This window comes from Gavia stellata, chromosome 18 (genome assembly GCF_030936135.1).
Source record: "Gavia stellata isolate bGavSte3 chromosome 18, bGavSte3.hap2, whole genome shotgun sequence".
In the NCBI taxonomy this organism is placed as follows: Eukaryota; Metazoa; Chordata; class Aves; order Gaviiformes; family Gaviidae; genus Gavia; species Gavia stellata.
The window spans coordinates 17,289,536-17,308,936 of NC_082611.1; the positions used below are offsets into that span (position 1 = coordinate 17,289,536).

The following is a 19,401-nucleotide window of genomic DNA, read 5'->3' on the forward strand; positions in this document are numbered from 1 at the left end:
AAGCACCGGACGGCACGATGAGAACTGACTGAGGAGATGAAGTGGACATTCTTCCTTGCAAATACTGCACCTAACCATATCAGTGAAGGTATTTCAAATGCTGCTGTGCTGAACCTGCAATTCTTCATCCTGTTTTTGAAACAACGGTGCCTGATATCTCCATGTTCCCCTCTCTCTTCTCATTCTAATGTCCAGACACAGATTTACCTTTTTAAGACCTTGAATTATTTTACAAATTATTTATACTGCCATACTAAAAAGGGGAAGTACAATTCTCCCCTATACTCCCCCTTACTTGAACATGGGGAGAAAAATGTTACAGGGAGAGAAAAATGCTATAGGTGGAAAATGTGGGACCGTGACGGGGTATGAGAAAATATTCCCATCTCAGCAGAAAAAGAGTATTTGCAGGCAAACGGTGTCCAAGACAGAATTATCAAGCAATACACCCTGTGTCCCATGGAACAATACTACGAATTTTAACTACTCACTATTTAGTCTATTTAACTGCTACAGTAGCAAGCACCTGGCCTTCTGGACAAACCTCAAATACAGCATTTTGGGAATCAATGTCAAAGCATTAGCGCAGCTTCTTATCAGTAAATGAGCTCATTACCCAACCTCAGCACATACCAGCACCTCGTGTCGCTCATTCTACCACAAACACATTTTAGAAGTGAACACATGTATGCCTGCCGGGGATTTAAACCTGGTTTTAGGAGTCACATCGTAGAATGTGCACTAGAAACCTCAGTTGCAGCAAGCCAACGCTTCATCGTCACATTGTCAGGATGTGTCTGGTAAGCTTCACAGAAAAAAAGCCCTTACATTAGCAATAGTTAAACCTCACAGAACAGGAAACTGAAGTAAACTATTCCAGAAGCTTTATTAGAGCAAGCACGAACACCACCAAACACAAACACCAAGACACCTGACAACAGCTATAGTTGGAATTTGATTAGGGGTGACTTACCTCCTCTGGCACATTATTGAATGGGCATGTCAGAAAAATAATACATTCAGCCAGTCAAACGTCTAGACAACAGTTTTTCAGGAATGGGCTACACAGCCACAGATGAGGTGTTTATTCATTAAGAAACTAAAGACAGGGACACGAGACAAAATTTTCAAACAAAGCACATGGCTCACTCTTACCACAGTATCCGTGTACAAGTAACATACATTTAATCCACACTAGTTATTCAAATACCCAGCAATCTTTCCAGTTGGTGTACTGTGCCTATATGGTAGATTTTTATCCCAACAAGGGAGAGGAAAGAGTAAATACTAGAGAGTAAAATTTCATCCCCCATTTGTTATGGTTCAACTACGTATTAGTATAAGAATATCCAAATGTATATAAATCAAGACATTTATTTTAAGCTTTCTTGAAAGGCATTTGGAAGGGAGTTTTCTTCAATTTACGAGACACGGCAAAGTCACAGCACAAAAAAGCTAACTACGCTCAAAAAATGAAAACTGCTTCTTGATGCTACAAGGCTCTAGCAGAGCCATTACCAACTCAAGTGTAGGGATGGGATCCTTGCTGGTTTTGCTCGATTAGGGCCCAACACAGAATTCAAGCCGCCACCCCTTCCTTCCTTGCTTCCATAATGCACACCCCCTCTGCCGCGTGGAGTGGGACAGCACATCTGGAATAAGTTATCGGCGTTACCGGCTCACTGCGTTCCGCCTTCGCTGTGCGAGAGTGCACCTCGCTGGGGCTCAGCGCCACCGGCTCCTCATCAACTGAGAAGCCCAGGCAGCAGCACAGACTTCTTAATTAATTCAATACCACTTCTTGTCTGAGAAGTGCCTCATTCTATAAATAAAAACCAAAGGATGAACCCCTTCAATGACCATCTAATATCGACTACACTTCACAGGCTCATTTTCCATAAGACTGTCTTCCAGTAGTCATTGCAGCAGTTGCAATTTTACATATGCACTGAAAGGGCAATAAAAACTCTTATAAATACTCCCAGCCATCCTTCTCATCCCGAAGTCTGTGTTTATAGCTTTAACTCTTGTACTTTGTGCTCATTTTATACTGAATCACCTAAATATAGCAGCAAGGACTTTTAGAATGCCATTTTGCTTTACTTGTATTTGTGAAAGTCATTTGCTACATTTAAAGTGGTCTTACTTAGATAAACTACAGACATAGTATATATTAACTACAGTTCCCGAATTGAGTATTATGTATTTCCCCCACACAGACTGTTATATTACCATAATGTCCCGAAGATCACATTTCACACACAATCAAGTTATTTCCACAAATTGATAATTCTGCTACTAAAAACAACTGGCTCTTCTTTGAAATGAAACAATTATAACCGTAAACTTTACCAAAGAGTGCCATTTGAATCAGGAGGATTTAGTGTTTAAAAAGCTGCACCAAACATTCGTGGGGCATGGTCCAACTCCTGCGCTTACTAAGCAGTGCAAGAATTAACAAATCCTTTACTCCAAATGGGTTAGACAAATAACGCACTGTCAGCACAATCTAACACCGCAAAGCCTTCTCCATTACAGCAACAGCAGAACAACTCACACAAATTTATGACTGTATTGGCTGCACACTAGTCTATGGCTGATACTAGGCTCATACAAGTCAAATAATAATCTAAGCCCCAAAATACATATGTAATGCAGTTTATCTAAGTCTTTATCAAATACTACTTCAGTGAAGCACTGCTAAGTGCTGAGGCCTAGTAGGCAAATATCCTAACTTGGAAAAAAATCTTGATCTAAATTTTAAGACAATTTCCAACTTCGTCACCTCCTGAAATCTTGGAAAGAATTAAATGCTTAACAGATGTACTACATTTTAAATATAGCCACATCACGGACGCGTTTTTTTGTAACACTTAGGAAACAGTGTGCCTGATCAAAAATGTCTTCCGTATGGTCTGATTCACTTTCAGGACCCGATCAAGGGCACAAAATCATTACCAACTCCTGAACAGCAAACAGCCATCAGGAAACTGTCTCTGCCTCCAAGCAGGGGTAAGCAACAAAGCACCACGGTGCTCCCAGTGCCCCATAAGAGCTCAGAAAACAGCTCCTTCCTCTCAATAGCCCACACGTTTAAGAAAAATGTCATCCTTTATCTCCTTTTTTTCCACGCCCTACATCACACAGAGCAAGAGGTAGCAGGCTTAGTTACCATGAGCATGCAGATCGTATTCAAACACACCTCCACTATCGCAGCAACCACCTTCCTTTTCCAGAGCTGGTCTCCGGCAAGCAGCGCTGCTGAGCTGGGCAGATCCCATGCCGTGCTGAAGCAATCACGGCTAAAGACAAGCGCGCTTTGAAAACCTCTTTTAGATGCAGCTCTCACTTTCTGTTATCAATGGGTAAGTTATATGATGCTCCCTATTAAATATAGATATCTAAGCAAAACTTCTATCAAAAAATGCCACGCATTTGATGAACATCTAGTCATTCGTGCTGCAAGAATTAAACACTTTTCAAGTTGATTAAATATGATTCAAGAATCTGATTATTCAGAAATAACGGACTGCAAAGACAATTCGGAATACTTTGACATAAGCAACATCCTAAGGATGCACATACTTATGAAATGCTATATATACACACATATATATGTATGTATCTATAAAAGCAAATAAAAAGCAAATAACAGCTTTATGTAATTAAGGTTTTTGGACTTATTTGTGGAAAATTATGGTCAAATACCAAATGACAGTATCTGACACAGGTAAGAACACGTGACTCCAGTGAAGACTAGCAGACCTTTTGTTTACCTCCGTATCCACAGCAAATTCCAGCAGCAGCAGTCTTTCATAACCTAAGACGTATATGTTATTTTAACATCCTCAGCAGAAAAATTCAGTTACTGATCATTATGGATTCCAGAACCTGGGGTGAGGCGTGGGGTGTGTGTGTTTCTCTTAAATGGTTTATTAGGATTATGAAACAACTTATAATAAATTTTCTCATCCTCACATGGTATTTTTAAGAATGCTCTCTGCTTCTAGTTGATGCCACATTGCCAAGCAGCAAGTAAAACATTAAATATTATTCCTATTGTCTCATTAGTAACTTATATGTACATACAAGATAGATTGTCTTTTATAACTTGTATCTTAGTAGCAAGGTCAGTCCCAAATTGGGAGTCAGACAGAGCAAAACAAGTAAAATCCTTTTGCTTTCCTACATATTGTTATCAAATCAGAACCAAGTTTTAAAAACTGGAAATAGATGGGAAAGGTTCCAAAAGCCTTGGATCAAAGTCTGATTATCTGCTGGGGTAATTTCACTGTAAGTATGTGCGACACCGCAGTCTCCAGCTTTCTTCTGGAAGCCTGTGGCCGTTTCTTCCCTTAGTGCATTCCAAACACAGACCTCCTAGAAATGCAGACAGCTCTTACTAAGCGTCACGCTGTCTAAACAAAGGAAATTTGGAGCTAATGTTGTACCTGGTCTCTTTGCAAATAATGCCCTTACAGGAACATTTCCTCATTACATCCTGTCTTTAACACCGGTCCTGTCAGGCCCTGAGCATTTCCAAAAGATTTATCTGTTGTACTTTCGTCCAAGTTGGTCAGAGGTTAAAGACACTTAGTACCTTACGGGACGGACTTCACATGTCCATTAAACAAGAGTTAAAGAATGCAAGAATTTGATTCCAAGAACTACTGGGAACAGCTACGCAAAAGCTTCCCAGGGAGGTCTTTTGAAAATAGCATACCTAACGTAACACCCTGTAAAGAAAAAAAAAATAAATTAACTTCTATTCCGTCTATTAGGCATATGCATTTAAGTCAAGCATCAAAGCTGCATTTAAAAAATAACAGGATTCCATTTCTGACTCAAATATCATTGTTTATCTAATGAATGTAAAGAATTAAGCATCCAGTATCAGAAGCAGAAGTTTTCCTATGTTTCCTGTAGGCTGAATCAATATTTAATAGTATGTTTGATTTCAATTACAGACTTTTTTTGCTTATTGTGCAGTTAAGCACAGTCAACCAAACCACCACCATTTTGGCTCTTAAAACATATGAATAGCTGTTAATATTGTTGTTATTGATTATTGATTAGCTTTGCTTTCCACTTTTTCCTCCTCCTTCTCTTTTCAGGAGGAAAAAAAGGAATTTTTCTACTCAGGCCTATAAACTAACAAGACTGGAAAGAAACTAAGTCTTTATAGACAGCTGGATTGGGATGCTTTCCGGCTCTCTTTCTGCGTGGCCCCTCTCCTCCCCTTGCAATGGGAGGAACTCTGGTTTAAGGAGTCACACGACCAGCAGGAACCTTCCAGCCCACGATGACATCCATATGAGCGAATTTGAGTTAACTTCAGCCGAAGGGAGAAAAAAATAAAGGGGGGGGGGCGGCAAAAGGAAAGGAAATCACTCTTTGATTAGTAGATATTCAAGATGTTACACATATAGCAAAAGATATTTTCCTTTGTTTGCATGTTTCTGCATATGTTAGGCAGCAGACAGAAGGAAAGGTCCATTAGCAAGCTAGTGGACGTTATTCCACTAGTTGCTCTGCACTCTTCCAATTTTGGAGATTTTATAAGTAACGCTATTTTATGACAATAATGTGATTTTTAAATTTATCAAGTCAAGTTGAAGACAACAGCTTTAGAAGTGCCACAAGAGGAACAGTAAGTGCTATCAGTGAAATAAAGACTTGCAATATAATAATTGTTATTTATATGGTTTGCTAAGAATTCCCACATTAAGTTACTGTAGCAAATACAAACCCAAAAAGTTTTCAGGCAACTGTAAGGGGCGTTTTGAGTCCACGGGATGCTAGCTGAAGAAATATATCTAGAACGTTTTGTTCCTTCACAAAGTAACTTCAGAACCATGAAAAATATCTATCCCTAAAGCCATATATCTAGTAGGCCTACTGCTCTAGGTTAAAATATCTGGGGAAGGAAAAATGGAAGAGAATCTTCATTTGATTAAAACAATTTGGCTTGGAAGGGCAGTACCCATATCTGGTACAGTCCAATACTTACAAATGCCTAGCAAGATAAGCCTAACCAGCCAAATCTGTCTATTGCCTAAGACAGTACCAGTGCCCCAACGTGATGTTTGGGTGAAGAAAAAGCTGTAGTGCTGTGGTACAATCTCCAGTCACAGAATCACTACAGTTGGAAAAGACCTGTAAGATCATCAAGTCCAACCATCAACCAATCCCACCACGCCCATTAAACCATGGCCCACAATGCCACATCCTACACTTCTCTTCCAATTGCCACTTTATATTTTCACAAATTATTACTTGGGAGCAAGCAGCTACACTTTCAAAACCTGCAGGGCTTTGCTTTAAGACGATTTCCAACAATTTCCTACAAACCTATGAAACAGCTATCACAATAATGCAAACTTATATAACAGAACCTGTTAAAATGTGTTAATGGCACTCTATTGACTAGCTGGCTTCTTTGCAATAGCAACTCCCACTGAAAGTTAAAAATTTAAAGGCTACGAAATTTTTTTTCCTTTCTTTTCAAAGGACAGAAATGAGATTGAAAATCATCTAAAAATAGCAGAGAATTTTCAAGTGTCAGCTGTAACAGAAAGAGGAATGGCTGTCTCCTTACAGAGCCAGGATGGATAGAGCGAGCTTGTGATTCAGGATCAAGAGAGAAAGCTTACACACAAACTGTAGATGGTAGAAAATAATTTCAATTTACTAATTTTAGTAATAGTCCAGGGCAATCTACAGCAACTTGAAATCCAATTAAAATGTACTTCATTTCTGAAGTGGTGAATGTAAATTCTTATATACCTTGCCTGCCAGAAGGAAAAGTGAAGTACATATTGTGAAATAACTGCAAAAAGAGTTTTAAACAACCCATTCAAATCATGCATCCTCCTCATGACAGAAGATGAATCTAAATTATGCGTCTTTGACTTTGTTTTGTCTTTTCCATCAATCTTTTTCCCCTAAAAGCCACAGTGTCAAGGCTGTTATTTAAAGAAGAAATTCTCTTGCATTTAAATAGTCCCTCACCTAGCTCTGAAGATTTACTGACGTAAACGGGAAGAAGGAAGAAGACAGCTCAGATTTGTTATTTGTAGGGTACCTGTTTACATTGCAGCACCTATATTTTGGGTAGCCAAAGAGAGAAACATAAATGAAAGACCCTGCAGATGGTGGTCACCAAATGCAGCAGAAGCCATGGTGTCCCTCCAGTATCACAGGACCTCGGATTTCAGTGCTCATCTTTCCCATCTTCGAGAATAAAGCTCCACTCCTGCCATGCTCACTTCAACTCTCGTAGGATGTAAATGTCTTAAGGTCTATTGAAACCATTACTTCACTCTACAGTGCTTATAGAGGGCCTAAACAGGCAGACCTGCAACACTTTAGAACCAGACTGTCAGTACTGCCTTGACTTATTGGTTAATTAGTGTCAGGACACACAATAAATCGAAACTGAAGACCACGCTGTTAAACAAAGTACATGGTTAGAGTCGGTCTCCATCCCGTACAAAGCAGAGAATCTGACACAGATAATAACTGTGTGTATAAATTATTGTTTACTGTGTGCAGCCAAATTAGCCCTCAAGTACGTTATCAAAACTCAAAGCCTCAAAAGCCGACATCCAAGTTTCCCTTAAATAATAAAATGAGCTTAAGTGTGAATATTTTTTAATTGAGGTATTTTTCTACTTGGTCTTGCACACATAAAAACCAGGAGCAACTCAACACATCTTCCTCAAAATTTGGAGAAACTGTGACCTTCCTGCAGAGGTCACAAAACCTACTTGGCAGTAAAGCCGATCCGTACTAACGCACAAATACATAGGTCTACTTTCAGAAAAAGTTATATCATTGCATCATGTAAAATATTCGGAAAGCTCAATAATCACCAGGTTTTCATATGAAGTTCTTTGTTTACAGAAACAAAGAAAAAGTTCTTTGTTTATATGAAACACATCTTCACCAAGTGAAGACTTGACAAGAACCAGGCTGAGCAACTATATTCACTATTTACCTCCTTTTCTTTTTGCTATTACATGGTAAAATTACAGATCACGTCAAAATGTTAAGTCAATGTAGAATTTACTTCTTCCTGGCAATATGCCTTCATGCAAATCACCTCTAATTATAATTCTTTATCTGTCACTGAATACTTCTCATTTTTTAAATACAGGAGTGCAGTCAACCCGTGTATGATATTTTATTTTCAGTCTCACACTTGAGAATAAGATCATGAACCACTACCTCAATAACAACAGTTAATAGGTCAGATTATGTAAAATAGATAAACTGACTAGTCACTAAAATTTTCTCTCTCAGTCAGCACTCAGAATTTTGTTTTGTGGGAAAGTGGAAATACATACACATGCTTACTTCATTACCACTTTAAAAAAACACTGACATTTGTTCTATCAATTGTTGCCTGACCATCAGATTAGTATCAGAACACATGAAACCCAGAATTACAATGTCTGTCACAAACGAGTTCAATAAATATAAAAAGCCAGTACCTAAAGATTTACATTTATTGAACATGATGACACCAGAGGTTGAACGGGAAGACCTGCACAGCAGCTGGCAAGACACAAGACAAGCACCCTAACCTCCTGCACCCACCCCAAAAACACTCACTAGTTAGAGACTAAAGCTGCTCTTAGCCAAGCCACAGAGCAAAGCCAAATCTGTGCAGAGCACTCTGCAGAGCTGCCTGCTGGCACAAGCATAAGCCTTCTAGATTTACACTACGCCCAGCAGTCTGGGCTTAAAAAGCTAAGGACAACTTTATTCTTATCTTTCCTCTACCTATGAACTTCCAGAAGCACATGACAACTACGGGTCCTCTGGGCGCAGGTCTGGGAAAAGACAGAACGACAGAGCAGGCAGGGAAGACTTCACTGCCGTCAGGGTGTAACCATGATCTCCCCCTGATGGGCTGCAGAGGGGAGGAAGGGAAGGAAAATTGAAGGACTTATCTCTTCATAACCTTATCCGAGACTTCTGTCTTTCAGGAACACCCACACCGTGTTCCCTGTAACCCAAACCTGAAGAAGCAGCAGAGTATCAAGTCACCAGGCAGAGCTGTATCCCATGGGCTGCCAAGGGAAAAGCATCCCATGGGTCGCAGGTTGCCACCATGTGAAGAGCTAGGCTATTTATGGAGAAATAATAGCCTTAAATTGCATTAAAAGGTTTCAGTATCGAGAAAAATGGTGACTTTTAGAACTGATTTGCTTTATGAAAAAAAATGTTTAAAAGTAAAGCAGATATTAAAAGAAACATGGAGAACAATACAGTAAGCTGCAGATCTTTGATATGCTTTATCAGGAACGGCCACCAGTTGCCACAGATGAACTGGTGGATTTTCAGGCAGTAAGTGCTGTGAAAGCTGACCTTCCCTCTGAAGCCATCAACGACTCGCTTTGGTTAGCCGGGTGACAGAGCACACAAGATCCACTTACTTTTTTTTCCCCATGATGAAGCAAATGACAAAACCAGAGAGGAAAAGCGTGTCTGTATCTTCAAGGGCTTCTAACAGAAATTCAGGGATAACGCCATTCCTTGAGGCAAACTGAACACGGAGGTGTTTTGCTGCAGAAAGCTCGGGACTTATTTTAACGGGAACGTCAATAACAATTACTCTTATTAGAGTATCAGCATACAAACAAATGCCCCAAATGAAATCATGGTTCCACTGTGCTATGCTCTATAAACACAGAGAAAGCATTCTTGCCCCAACATGCTCACGTATTTTGAGCACTCAAAAAAAGATGCCGATGACCCTGGTATTTCTGGAAGAGTTGCTGGCTGTCTGGCAAATAGCAATATTGTGACCTCCTAAGTAACAAGAAAGAGAAATGCAAACAACCAAGAAGAACAGAGCAAAACAAAAATATTTCCATAAGCAGAACTTTTTATATCCCAAGAAGAGATCTCTGACTCCAGAGTTCAGAAGGGACACATTAATGTGTATTATGTGACTCTCGGTCTCTCATAGTCTTCAATAAATTTATTTGCTAGGAAGCTCAGCAAGAAAACAGAAGTGAGCTGTCTCAAATTCTATGGCAAAATTATTATGAAAGATGTAATTGAACTGATGTCTAGGGTTTATCTATGGACCTCAAAAAAAATCACTGCAACATTGCTCTCCTGAGCTCCCCTCACATCCAAGGGGATCAGGTGCTGTGAAAACAGATGGCCTAAGCAGTCTTAAAACAAACAGCAGTCAGAAACAGGCAAAAACATTCTAAGGCCATCAATGGCTCGCTCTCTTTGCTGGTTTGTTTTAGCCACCATCTACTTAATTCAGAAGTCAGAAATGGGAGGGAACATACCAGGGCCCCACTTCTTGCAATAAGGAGCCAAGGGAGCAAAGAAGGAAGAAAAGATATTTTCATCCCAAGATTTCAATGAACCACAAAACAGCACAGGGAAAGAGAAATTTAGTTTTGCCTCTTCTATTCCCAAAAAACAAGGACAGCAGCACTAGGACAACTCAGGGTCCATCTGCATTAGTATCTCAAATGGAACGGGGGAGCATGGTTTTGAAGCAGTTTGCCCAACTCACTCCTATGTACCCTGCTTTGATGCACACTGTAGAGTTGTACCTGGATTCCTTCTGGGTGCACCGAGCTGAAAGACATGCTCCAGCAGCACGCTTGATGTGCTCCAACCACAGAGGTACTTCTGTTCAAAGACCCAGTCCAGAGCTAGTCATAGGTAGAAGTCCTGGGATGTGCGTAACGTGGACACCGAATCCTCGGCACCTCCCATTTTGCTCTATAAAGAGTTTACTTGATCATGTTGACTTAGCTTCAGAAAGATAGCTACGACTACTGCAGCAGCTCAGACAATTAAGAGATAATATACTAGACACACAACATAAAAAATAGGATATCATTAAGATACCAAAGGTTGAAAGGAAGCCGAGAAGTGAAGTACTGGTAGGGAAACAAAGCTTATGTCTGTTATCTCCGCAGCACTTTCGTACTTGAAAAGAGTACGACGTATGACATCATTAAACAACCACAACAAACTTCCTCTTACTACTATCAACGAATTCTCAGGGAAAATAGCAAAGCAAAGCTTCCTAACGGCACCTCCGTTCACAAAACTGAGCAGGTGCTTGGCAAAGGACAATTAATTAAGAAGCGAAATCTCAGTTTACTCTATTAAATCTCAGAGCTGCTTCTTAACAAAACCCTCCCCTGCAGCAGGTTCTCGACGCCAGCCTGAGGCACTGCTGTTAGATTGCTTTTATCGTTGCCTTTTGTTTTTTTTCCCCCTGATGCCATTTAGCCATCAGCCAAGTAATCTGACTGTGGAACAAAGTACTGAGGAAAGAGGAAAAAATGGGCAACTCTGCAGCACCCACTGCATGCCCCTGAGGGTCTGGGCATGGGAGGGAAAGGGACTACGTGTGCCATGGACCTGTGGATAAAGGTGATCATGGCACAGGTCTGCTTCATTTAGTAGTACACACAGACTCTGATTTCTGTAACTATTTAAGACACGGATAAGAAATGGAAGCTAATTACAGTTCCACAACAAAATACAGAAGGGAAAGGGGAAAAAAAACCCAACTCAACCCACATTTCTCGCGAAAGTAATTCTTACCACATGCTCCAGTTGCTTTCATAGCGAGGTTTCAGGGTAAGAAGAGACCATTAAAACGTCAGTCCACAAAGCACACTTCATCTTATCTAGATTGCATTTCAGTTTGTTCACCTGTAGTGCCCTGGCTAAAGCAGGACCTGTGAAAGGCATTCAAAGCTGCAAAATCCATACCACTGCACTGAGGAGACACAGCAGCCTATGCTCTCTCGCAATAACGTAACCAAGGACGGAACAGAAGTCTGAGAAAGATCATGAAAATACCACTCCTGGCATGGGGGTATAATTGCTCTACACAGTGCTCTTGTGAGCTCCTAGAAAATATAAACAAATAAATAAAAATATTTAAGAGCAGTACCATCAGTCTCCACAAGTAAGTTCACGTCACTTTGTGATTAGTGATATCAAGTACAGTCACAAATTTAGCAAAAATACTTCATTTGTTGCTACAACACAGCCTTCACGCTGCATCTGGCTGTAAAGGTAGATGGAAGAAGGAAATTAGGAACTTAAAATATCGCAGGGTTGTTTCTCTACAACCTATTAAATTTATTGTCACCAAAACAGCAAGATTCAGCTTAGCATAACGGAGAGTTTACGCCTGATCCTTTTTTTGTTGAAAGCACACTTCCACTGAAATACATCAGTGTCAACAGTTTTCAAAGAAATTAACTGAATTTGTATTTTTAGAAGCTAAACAGAAAGCCGAAGCCCAGGGACACACATCTGCCTCAGTTCTATGGCTTCCAGCCACCAATGTCACTGTCAATATTTTTCCTCCCCGTAAGCCTCTCATTTCAGCCCTGTTGCCATATGCATGCGGACAGCTAGCTCACCAAAAATAAGTATTTGTGTCACATCAAAATAAGCACCTGCCACAGGCGAGCAGCCTGCCGTTACCGCTTCCACCACTGTTTTGCAATACTCTCCCCCCGTCCTTACTCACTGACCTTTCTACAACCATCCTGGCCTCGTTTCGTGTTTGTTGCAACGAATATCTCCTTCCCCCATCACAACATTGTCCTATGACTCCTTCAGTTTCTTCCACTCCGTTTTCAACACTTTCTTTATAAAAACGGGTACATTTATAAACAGAATGAATAAACTCACATAGCAAAAAAGGGGTTTGCAACATATTCCATTCTCATTTTGATTTGTCTGCTCCCCACCTTGGGCTACAAGCACTGCAGATAACCATACCTCCGTGAGACAAAGGCACAGCACTGGAGACACAGCTTTGACTAAAGACACAATTAAACCCTCAGCACGCGCCATCCTCCTGCAAGCGCTTCTAAGAGCTGCTAGAAAGCAGTCAAGGGTTTCATTTCAAAATGAATACTCTGTAGAAAAATGAAAATCAGACCCTTAGCCAAGCCATAAGGGGAACCGAAGGATCCCTCATTTTCTTTTCCGAAAGACAAATTTGCAGTTTCATCCCCAAATCCTTAGAGCTGCAGAAACGAGAGCCTCTGCCAGCTCACTCAACCACCTGAGCAACTTTTTCCAGCATAACTTCGAACTGTAACAACTTGCTATATCAAACTGCCAAATCTACAGCGCTCATTTCTTTCTGTGAATCCAGCTGTCATTTTTCCCAAATGCCTTCGCAGTCCCAACTCTCCCAATGCCAAAAAAAACTTTTCACAGATATACATAATTTTGCAAAACACATATGCTCTATGTATGGCACATGAAGTCAATTAACAAGTTTACTTACTGAATTAAAGGATGACACACAACAGTAAAACAAAAACCTCTTGCAGACAGCAAACGCATTAACCTTCTCCTCCCTACGATGCGATACTCTCACAGGGAGCGCTAAGGAGTTTTGAAGTCTAAGTACATTTTGAGTACCCCAGAAGATCTTTCGCACTTATCTCCGTGGCATCTTTTATTCCGTAACGCCCATGATGTTTCTGATCACCAGCATGCCGAGTTAAATGTAAAACATGTTCAATTTGCAAGTCAACAAGCACAAAACATGCACTAGGGAAAATATATTCCCTCGTAAAAGGAAAAAAAAAAAAAAAAAAAGACTGAGCACAAAATAAAAGCACATACCTTTTAACTGGTCGGCTACCACGCTCTGACCAACTCGCTCAATCACCTTTCCATCCTCCATCTCATAACGATCATCCAAATATTTTGCAGTAGCTTCCGAAATATGGACTTTTCCAGCCACCCCGAGCTGCTCCATCAGATTGGCCAAATTGACATCATTGGACCACACATCGAACTTGAATCTCCTCATTCCCAAAATGCCACACAGGACTGTCCCAGTATGAACACCAACTCTCATGTTCACCATTTCTTTTTTCTCTTGGCAAAACTGCTCAATGGCTTTAATCATACCTAAGCCCATCTCGATGCAGCAGTAAGCGTGATCTGCCCGGGGCTCCGGGCAGCCAGCTACGCAGTAGTAACAGTCTCCCAAAGTGCTTATCTTCTCGCATTTAGTGTCCTCGCACAGGCGGTCGAAACGTCCGAAAAGGTCGTTCAGGAGGCCCACCAGAGCGTGGGCAGATTTATTGGCACTCATTTTCGTGAAGCCAACAATATCTGCGAACAAAATGCTCACTTGCTCTATCTGCTGCATTTTAAAAGGACGGAATATTATGGGGGTTTTCTGTATGGAGGGCTTCTTCTTCCTGTTTTTGGGGCTTGAGGTGGAATGACGTTTGATGGAGTTTTCACTTTCATCATCCCCCTGCTTCATTAAGTCATCGGCTATTATTCTTGGCATAACAGAATGAATCATCCTCTCTTTCAGGGCTTTTTCCACTTCCAAGTCTTTGCCATGCATGATGGATTGCCCCACTTTCAGGAATGTGCTTCTCGATCTGACTTCGGACATGATAAATAAATGAATACCGATGGCGTGGATGCAGATGTGCAGGAAGGCTTTACTCAACAGCTCCCAGTAAACCGCACCAGCTCCGAGAGGTGTGAAACAGTTCTCATCGCGGAAGTGATAACCAAAGGTCTCGAAGAGGACCGAGTACGACAGTCCCAGAAACAAGCTTAAATACAAGGGTAAGTGCATCACCGTGTAAAGCAACAAGAGCACTTCAATACACATAGAAAAACTGCCTACTTGAGAAAGACAAGTGTCTGTGGGATCTGCCGGGGCAGTCTGATTGGACATGTCACCACTTCCTGAGATAGGTTTCAGAGCCTGGAACTGCGGAGCGAGAGTCAAAGCAAAAACCAGGAGGGTGAGTATCAGCGAAGTCCATACGTAATGGCGGGCGTAAGTCTTAGTGAACGTGAACACAAAAAACGCTACACATACCAAGAGGAAGCACAGAGCCGGCACCATGAAAACAATCTGTTTCTCTCTCATGTGTATGCCGAAGTAGATGCCCCAGAGAAGGCAGGCCACGCCGATGTAGAAGAGGGCATAGCGAAACCTGCGCTGGGTCTGCGGGAAGCACCTCTCCATGCAAGCCTCCTCCAGGTTGTTGGAGTCGAACTTGGGGTTCCACCACTTGGAAGAAGCCCTCTCGAAGAGCTGTGGCAGCTTCTTCTGCCGGCGGAGGCCGGGGCCGCTGCCGCCACCTCCGCCGGCTCGGCGGGTGCCCCCCGACTCCCCCGAGCTGCAGCTGGAGGAGATGCTGTACTTGCAGTGCTTGGAAGAGGAGCAGCCCTGGTGCTGCTTGGGGTTGATTTTCACCGTCACGCTGTTGCTGTCCCCGCTGGAGTCGCAGCTCACCTCGGTGCTGTGGTGATGCAGCAGCTGCTGGTGCGGTGGGGAAGCCATGTTGTCAATTCCTCCCGAAGAGCCCGCTCAGGAGTTGGGTCTCTCGGGCTGGGAAAGGCACGGGGCTCCTCGCAGAGTCGCCTCTAGTCTCCTCCCGCCGCCACCGCCGCCTGCGCGGAGGGGCGGCCGGGCAGCGCCGCGGCGTTCCGCCGCTCGCCGGGCTCGGCACACAGGGCGCTGGGGCGCGGGCAGCCCCACATATTCCCCTCGCCTCGCACGCCTCCGCCGGCCGGGCAGGGCCGGGGCTGCCGCCCGCCGCTGGCCCCGCTCCCGCAGCCCTGCCGAGGCGCGGGGCGGGCGGCCGCTCGCTCAGTCCCGCGGGGGGGACGCCGGGCCCCCGCCGGGAGGGGACCGCTCCTCCATGTCGGCTGCAGCTGGCCGCGGCTTCCTCCCCGCGCCCGCCGGGCAGCGCTCCCCTCACGGCCGCCGCCAAGGGGCCGGCTCCCGCCGCGCCGCCCCGCCGCCTGCCTGCCTCCCCGCCCGCCCGCTCGCCCAGCCGGGACAGCACCGGCGGCCGCCCCCCGCCGGCCTGCGCGGCCCTCCCCGCCGCTCCCCGCCAACGGGGCCTTGGGCCCTCAGCCGCCCCGCGCTTTCCTGGCGCCGCGGGCAGCGCCCGGGCGAGAGAGCGAGTGCCCCTGCGGCGCCCCTCAGCCCCCGGCGCGGGGCTCGCCCGCCTCCTCCGCCTCCTCCTCGCCTGCCGCGGGGCCCGGCGGGGCTGGTCCCGTCACCCCTCCCGGCGGGGTGGTGCCGCGCCGCCGCGGGGAGCTCCCTGCCCTGGCGGGGGCCGGCCCGCCCGCCTGCGCGCCGCCGTCTGAGGGGAGGGGAGCGGCGGGGGCGCGCTCAGGCGCGGGCGGCCACCGCCGCCACCATCTTCCTCGCGGGCGGGGGGGGGGGGGGGGGGTGTCGGGGCTGCGGGCGCGCGCCCCCGCCGGCCAATGGGGCGCGGCGCCGCGGCGGGAGCGCGCACACCCCCCCCCGCCTCCCCGCTGGTGCTCTCGCCGGCCTGAGGGGCGCGGGGCGGCAGCCGGTCCCCGGGCGCACACACCGCCCCCGCCCGGCCCGCAGGGGGGGCTTATCCCTCCGCCAGCCAGCGACGGCCCCTCGGCGGGGCGGCGAGGGCTGACGGGGACGGGACGGCGCGGGGTGACCGGCGGCTGGGCCGGGCGGGGCCCTCAGGGCGTCCCCCCTCCCCTGGCTGCGCGGCCCGGCCTCTCGCCGCGGGGGCCGCGCTCCCCACAGGCGGCGGGTCGCTCCCGGCGGGTCCCACCGCCGCCGTCAGGGCCCTGTTTGTTCACGGGGGGGGGCCGGGGAAACGCCGCCGTTGGCGGGGCTGACATTCGCCATGCGCAAACAACAGGCACTTCAGCAAACAGTTCGACCTTTCCGCATCCCCGCAGCCTGCTGGAAACTCGCTGGGTTATTTTCCTCCTCTCCTCCTTCTTGGCGTGTTTATGACTGACGCTATCTCGCCCGCACCGCTCCCTCAGTTTTATTATCTCTTCCTCCCAGATGGCCCCGATCTTTCCCTCCTTCGCGGGCTTTCCCTCTGCGCCTGCTTCAGCTTCTTCCCCTCCTCTTCCCAGCTCTCCATCCCTCACCCTTGCTCACAGGTGACGTTCCCGGCTCTCCATCCCTCACCCTTGCTCACAGGTGACGTTCCTGGCTCTCCATCCCTCACCCTTGCTCACAGGTGACGTTCACGGCTCTCCATCCCTCACCCTTGCTCACAGGTGACGTTCACGGCTCTCCATCCCTCACCCTTGCTCACAGGTGACGTTCCCGGCTCTCCATCCCTCACCCTTGCTCACAGGTGACGTTCCAGCTCTCCATCCCTCACCCTTGCTCACAGGTGACGTTCCCAGCTCTCCATCCCTCACCCTTGCTCACAGGTGACACTCCCGCCAGCTTCTCCTCATCCCGCTCCCTCTCAGCCCCTCAGCTCCTGCTCTGGTGCTTGGCCGGTTTCTGCCTGCAGCAGCCCAGGCCCTGCTGTGGCTCCTGCTTCCTTGAATCCTATTTACTGTTTTCCAGGTGAGCCTTTCCCAGCTGGCTGCCCGCAAAGCGCTCGTCTGCAGCCGTCCTTTCTCCAGCCGCGTGTCCGGCCCAGCAGCGAGTCCCTTCTCCTCTGAAGACGACACCGTTTGGTAAAATGTACCTTTTTTTTTTTTTAATAGAAAATATGAGGCCACACAGTTACTGGAACCGAAACCTGTATTTTTTTTTTTCCCATTTCCTTTGTAAAGATATTACTTAGTGTGCAGTAACCATGCTGTAAAGCGTGTTTTTGTTATTATTATTTTGAAGACATTTGTATTGCCTGACGTACTCAAATACCAAAATAATCTATAATAAAGAAGTCCAATCAATGGCGATAATTGTTTTGGTTTTGCTATGACATAGCCGTCTCTCGAATTCCAACTAATGGCTCGGCTGATCAATATTTTATAGCGAGTGGTGCTTACCGTGCCACTCCTACATAAACGTTGTTGGGAAGAAAGAAATCCCTTAGCTGACAGAGCAGAAAGGAAGGATGGCCTCCCGGGCTTGGCTATTAATTGATACTAAGACTTCTTTGCAACCTTTTCAGTGATTCATCTAAATGTGCTTAAAGTTACATTTTTACTTCATAAAGGATGATGAATTTCTTTAATCTGGAGGATTAAATAACTGCGACAACTTCCAAGGGTTCAAAGATACTGTAGAAGTTTGGTGGGAAAAGGAACCAAGTTTTTTACCTCAATGGCACAGAATTTAAGGTAAAACTGCCTGTGTTTTTTAACTTTGTTATGTAAACCTGTAAGATTTATGTGGTTGCAGCGACTGGGTGATTTGAACTTTGAGATATAAGAGGTACTGAAATTCCAGCATAATTTTTTTTAGCCTTGCTTCATGATATTATTGGCTTATTATTATCGCTTATGACATCCTTACTCAGCTGCCAGTCTGAGTCTCTGCATTTCCTTAACACCCCTCCAAAAAGGGTAGAAACTACAAAGAGCTAACGTGTGGGGGGGAAACAGGAAATAATTTAAGCCCGTATTATTTCTAAGTAAATCAGGATGTCGTTGAAAAGAACAGCAGGGTACATTTTCCTCCCGTTGAAGATGGGAGTTTTCCCTAACAACAAAGTCATGATTTTATTCAGCTCCTTTGGTCCAAGGTGACTAAGAGTGCCTAGGTGCTGAGTAAGTAAAATGCTGTTTGCTAGAGTGTAGTAAAAGATGAGGCCCCTCAAATTGGTATTTATTACTGAAACTTGCTTGGGTAGGCTTTAATTCAATTTGCATCTAAAATGAAGATGCAGGATCGTACCTTCATTCAAAATAAAACCGTTAGGCAGCGGTTTGTGTATGTATAGCAGTAAGTGCAGGAAGGAGGTGGTTCAGGTGTGTGTAAGGTTGCAGAGGGAGAGTTCACGTGCACGAGTGTGCTCACGCAGTCAGAGGAGAGGGACCGTTCATATGTGTTTTCCCTGTGTGCACGCAGGAAGAGACTGATGCTTCAGGCGTGGAGGTACATGTGTGCAGGAGGCAGAGGAGAAGCAGAAGCGAAGCTTAGACTGAGAAGCAAGAGAAGGGTGTCTTGTTTCCCCTGTGCTCAATAATGCAGGACTTTGTATGCTCTTAGAATAAAGAGAATCGCATCAAAGATACTGGCTACATCACAAGTTTTAACTGAGTGACCCACATGATCCCATATTTTGCCTGGCTACTAGTCAGAGGCTGCTTTTGATCTCCGCTAATGATGTAGTCTCCTCTATCCCAGCTTTCCATAGTGGTTTGAAGGACAGCGAAATGGACTGAAAAAGACATCTGACTTGTCAAAACCCTCCTTTGGTGAGCTTCAGACCATGATTTCGAGGTTGTTCTGAATCCTTCCTCCCCCAAGGAAGCTCCCACTACGTTTGTTACTTGTAGACTCCCATCCTGCTCCTCCTTTTGATCTTTGGGTGAAACAGCCACCCCACATTCACCAGCCCAGCCATCTCCTAGGTTCCTCTGTCAGTGCCAAGCTCTGTGGAAAGATATTCTGTGTATGCAGTAGGG

General features: G+C 45.1%; 1 protein-coding gene across 1 annotated transcript in view; it reads right to left on the reverse strand.

Moving 5' to 3' along the window:
• The window catches only part of ADCY9 (adenylate cyclase 9), an 89,285-nt gene extending 73,892 nt beyond the window's left edge, over positions 1 to 15,393 (reverse strand). Inside the window, exon 1 of the mRNA XM_009808682.2 lies at positions 13,657 to 15,393. Coding sequence (XP_009806984.2) covers positions 13,657 to 15,355 — 1,699 coding nt within the window. The 5' untranslated portion in view covers positions 15,356 to 15,393. The remainder of the gene's footprint in view (positions 1 to 13,656) is intronic.
• Between the last annotated feature and the right edge of the window lie 4,008 nt (positions 15,394 to 19,401).